This window comes from Penaeus vannamei, chromosome 29 (genome assembly GCF_042767895.1).
Source record: "Penaeus vannamei isolate JL-2024 chromosome 29, ASM4276789v1, whole genome shotgun sequence".
In the NCBI taxonomy this organism is placed as follows: Eukaryota; Metazoa; Arthropoda; class Malacostraca; order Decapoda; family Penaeidae; genus Penaeus; species Penaeus vannamei.
Window position 1 is genome coordinate 16259276 of NC_091577.1, and position 5000 is coordinate 16264275.

A 5000-nucleotide genomic window follows, 5' to 3' on the forward strand; every position below is an offset into this window, starting at 1 on the left:
AGAAAGAATCCAAACAGCTTAAATTTATTGATTTATTTCTCATTACTACTAAACAAAGATATGATCCAAACACAATTTTGATTCATCCCTATCTATAGAAAAATAAAGAAAATATTTAAGCTCCTTGCCCATGCACTTTGGAGTTTGTTGTCTTTTGCCTATATGCCAACAGACACAGTTGCTATACTCGTTTAACGTTGTCCATATATCAGCAAGGTATTGTTTTCTGTAGAATTTGTAATTATTATATCAGGGAACAATAATTCTTTTAGAGTTCACTTAGATATCCATTCCATGCACTCTACAGTCTGATGTAGACCTATGTCTACCTATGATTTGACAAGAATTTGTGTGGATTTTATTCTTGCTAGTTACATGTGAAATTTGCATTTCTTTGTCATGTCTAGAGTGTTTGCCATTATAGTTAGTATTTCAGATATAAAAACAAACCAAAAAATTTGCTTAAATATTGATTTTTGGACGATATAACAATTAATGACATAATCTTCCTAGAAGTTACAAGTACTCTGACTACTGGTAAAATTTACCATGGTAACTCTGATGGCAAGTTATTAGTGAATATCACTATTTTTCATAATGTGACTGTTGCATCACCCAGATCCAATAAGTTCAGTAATAGTCAGCACTGTAAATATGCTAAGGGCTTCAATAAACAGATACTTTGATGAACATGGCCTCACTGGATTCCTTTATTTTTTTCAGCAGGGTAGCTCTGGCAATTCTCCACATGTACGTGCTCTGATGCAGCACATCCAGATGGCAGTGCAGGCGGGCTACCTCAACCCCCAGATCCTGAACCAGCCTCTAGCACCAACTACCCTCATGCTTCTCAACAACATGCTCTCGCATATCAACATGCTTCAGAAATTCACGCAGCAGCAGGCCATATGGCAGGCACAGGCTCACATTAACAAGAACTCGTCACAGACTCTACTTTCGCTCAACGTCAGTATTACCAAGACCAAACAGCAGATCCAGAATCTCCAGGTAAAGAAGCCTTTTTCAATATACTTTGTTGTTTTTTAAAACTAGATAATAGCTTAGTGAAATTATGTAGTTAGAACTATTACTGTTTTTAACTTTTTCAAGTTATTCTTTCTGAAAACAGGAACTTTGTAGATTATAAACTTCATTTGAGTTATTCTTTCTGAAAATGGGAACTTTGCTTTGGATCAGATATTATTTTAAATAGTAGGGAAATAAGATTTATTTTCTAAATAAAATAGGGATTAATGTTTCTCTGCTTTTGCTTCCAGAATCAGATAGCTGCTCAGCAAGCTCTCTATGTTAAGCAGCAACAGCAGCACCAACATCACCATCAGCAGCTCAACTCTCATATGACTGGCGGTCCCCCTGGCACCCAGAATGATTTCTTCAACAAGCCCAGTCTTCCAGATCAGCTGTGTAGTAGCTTTGATTTCCTGGCAGTCAACAATAATCCAGCTATTATCAATGTTCAGGTATTTAGCTCATTTGAGAGGCTTTTGCTGAATTTCACTACTATGTGGTGCTTTATTTATTTGTTGGTGGACATTAATGACATTGTTATATGGTGTGTGTCTGCTAAGTGTCAGATTAATCACTCAGTGAATGTGTAATAAGTACAAAATTGCAATATTGCAAGACCCTGAAACACGACATTTGTATTCAGAATAGTGAACAAAGGAAACACATGAACCAAATTTTGTTTTAAAAAAATATATAAAACATAGTTCTGAAGATGCCCCCCTCAAAATATATTTAGAATTTTAAAACTTTATGCTAGAAAAATAGATTCTCCCCCTCAAGAAACCATCAATAAAGTTGGTCAAATTGTCCTGGAGGAGTGATGGTTAAGTGTAAAAAAGACATTTTAAGATTTTGTCTTGAGAAGTCAGAGCTTACTTGCAGCTCTTATCCTCAGCGAGTAAAACAAGGAAGGGAAGAACAAAAAAACATGAATGGGCTGAAGGCCTCTTCGTTATACTGCTTCTTCAGGACAGTATGGCGAAGTAGTATAATGAAAAGGCCTTTTCTCATATTCATGTGTTTTCTTTTTCTTTCCTTTGTTGTTTTACTTCCATTTTGTTCGACATGAATCCCACACTTATTCCTCAGCATGGACTGATAAGTTATAAAGGCTGAAGAGATCTGCCTGGTGCCTAAAAGCTAGTGAAAACCACACCTTTTATTCCAGAGCATTTTTACAATCAGTAAATGTTCGGTAACCTTATTGTTGTGACTATTACTTAAATGTCACCACATGATTTAAATTTTGTAAAATTTTCCAGATTATTTTCATATTTGTAATTTTTCGGATTTTTCAAATGAAAAAATAAAATCACTCTGGAGGGCTACCTTCAAGTCCTCGCTCTGCATATTAATGTATGTAAATAGTATTTATTGGTTTGTAATAGGTTCCTAACAATCAATATGATATGAATTCAGCAACAGGGAAGCCGCTTGCACCAGTGGAAGTTGCCATCCCTAGAAAACGATGAACCCGACTTCATTCGTGCACCTGGGGCTCCGGGAAAGCCTTCCATGCCTCAGTCTCAGTCATCTCCAAACCTGACACCTCTGCTCGGACCCTCTAACAGGTGAGTTGCTGATCCTGCTTTCTTCTGTATAGCATTTCTTTGTGTTGTATACGAGAGTCTATCATTCTATTATTAACCCATTCGTCCCGGGTGTCATATATATGCTGTCTCGGAGCCGTGCTCCGCGGCAGAAGCGGCGCGCGGCCGGGCGGGCGGACAGACTCCGGGGAAGCTCCGCCCGCCGATTTTGTAGCTGCCCGGATTTTAATTTTGGCTACAAAAATGTACCCGGCGCGGGTGGGTTAAGCACTTCCTGCCGGTTGGCATGTATGTACATGCAATAGCTGTTGTTGACCATGCAGTGGATGGCATCGCATCATGACAATTCCCGTGCTGGTGGCTCATTTGATGGGGCTTGTTTTTCTCCGATAGTAACAAAATTTCTGTGGTGAAACTTTTAAGGATTAGGACTGAAAGTGAAGATAAACGTGTGTGTGTGTGTGTGTATCTGTGTGTCTGTGTGATATTAAGATAAAAGCTCATAGGAGCCTAATGTTGCCTGCAAACTACTGAACAAGCCGCGCACAAAATGGGGAAACTGTCGATGTGTACCAACAATCCAGTGTTAATGGCCACTAGTCAGATTCTTAAGCCGTTGTTAATGGGTTAATAATAATATGATGTGATGGCTCTCATAATGTTGTTTATTGAGCAATTTGTGCCCGTAGAGTAGGTGGTGAACAGTGAAAATATTTATTTTTTCTTTTTCTTTTTTCTTTGTAGCACGTGGTCTCTGAACCGGACTTCTGAGTCTGGTTGGCCTGAAAGCAGCAGCGGAGGAAGTGTAGATGTTGCTAACAATCCTGGTGTAGAAAAGGTGGTGCCAAATATGGATTCTCGGTGGGTCGCTTCGTCTCAAGCCAACGCGTCAGGGTCTTATGGCCTTGATATCAAGCCATTTGAACCAGGGAAACCATGGATGGTATATAAAAAATTACAATAATTGTTTTTTTTATAAGTAAAGGTATTATATGAATAATTATCTTTTATTCATAAATTTATTAGTTGTTTTGCATGTACTTGTTTAGTGATGGTTGACATTATTATGTGCTAGCAATTAGTTACTTAAACGACTGGTAATATCATCACTATCTTTCGTTTACTTTTCCTCTCCTCTTTCCCTTTTTTCACGTATTTGTGCCTCCTGTATTCATATTTTATTTTTCATCCTTTGTCTGTGTTCTGGATGTATCCCTTACCCTTTTATATTTTTTTCTCAGTCTGTCTGTTGTATTTGTACGATAGTTCATGCATTTTGTGTACTTGGTTTTATTTTACTTATTTCACATCAAAAATATGAAACTGAGAAAGGCAGCTTCTTATTTTGATACTTTTATTTGGCTCTCTTTTTTTCTCTCTCTCTCTTTCCTTTTCCTTGTGGGATAATAGTAGTTTCAAGACATTCATTTATTTCTAAGGCTTGCTATCTATTATACTAAGTGTGTATTTTCTTAATATACTTTTATTTATTTATTATTATTTTTTTTCAATTGTTAATTGTTTTGCTACTTATACATAAGGTAAGCATGGTAGTATATATGTAAATGTTTACATAAGATATACATATATACAGTGCAAAAGTTCTTTATAGCACCACAGTTGGGGCAAAAGTAGTAGTGATTTCTTTGGAGTCCAGGAAAGTTCATATACTTTATTTTTGGTCTCCCTCTCTCCTTCTCTTTTTATATGCTTTCCTTCATGTTTCAGAGGTCAGGGATGAGATCAGATCAACATGTGTGTGTGTTACAGATGTGACCTGAATATTTCAAAACATTATTCCATTATTTTGTAGTGATGGTGACAGTTGTTTATTTTTTTATTTTTCATTGTATTTTATTTATTATTATCATTATTATTATTATTATTTATTATTATTATTATTTTTTGACAAGACCTAGCATCTGTTTTTTTTTTTTAATAGAAAAAGCATGAAGAGATGCAGGATTCCTTTTTTTTATATACATAGTATGAGCTGATCAAATATACATATTCACAATAACAGAAAACACACACTGCACGCACCCACACAAAAAAAAATGCGCATGCATGTGCACACAAACACACACACACACTCACTCGCACACACACACTTTCACACACACTTTCACACACACTTTCACACACACACTTGCTCACACATTCACACTCTCACACTCACTCACATACTCTCACACACACACACTCACACTTACACACACACACACACACACACACACACACACACACACACACACACACACACACACACACACACACACACACACACACACACACACTCCCTCATACACACACACACATACACTCGCACACGCACACTCATTCTCACACACTCACTCATTCTCTCACACACTCACTCATTCTCTCACACACTCACTCATTCTCTCACACACTCTCATTCTC

The 5000-nt window shown here is 37.1% G+C and overlaps 1 protein-coding gene across 2 annotated transcripts in view; it reads left to right on the forward strand.

The window, feature by feature from the left end:
• LOC113809688 (protein Gawky) overlaps nucleotides 1-5000 on the forward strand; it is a gene marked incomplete at its 5' end in the record, with an annotated part of 59118 nt that overhangs the window by 1256 nt on the left and 52862 nt on the right. The window contains 4 exon segments of one of the 2 annotated variants that reach the window (XM_070142332.1): nucleotides 724-1008; nucleotides 1278-1481; nucleotides 2449-2600; nucleotides 3324-3522. In XM_070142332.1, the coding sequence (XP_069998433.1) occupies nucleotides 724-1008; nucleotides 1278-1481; nucleotides 2449-2600; nucleotides 3324-3522 (840 nt within the window). 2 annotated transcript variants of the gene reach the window in all.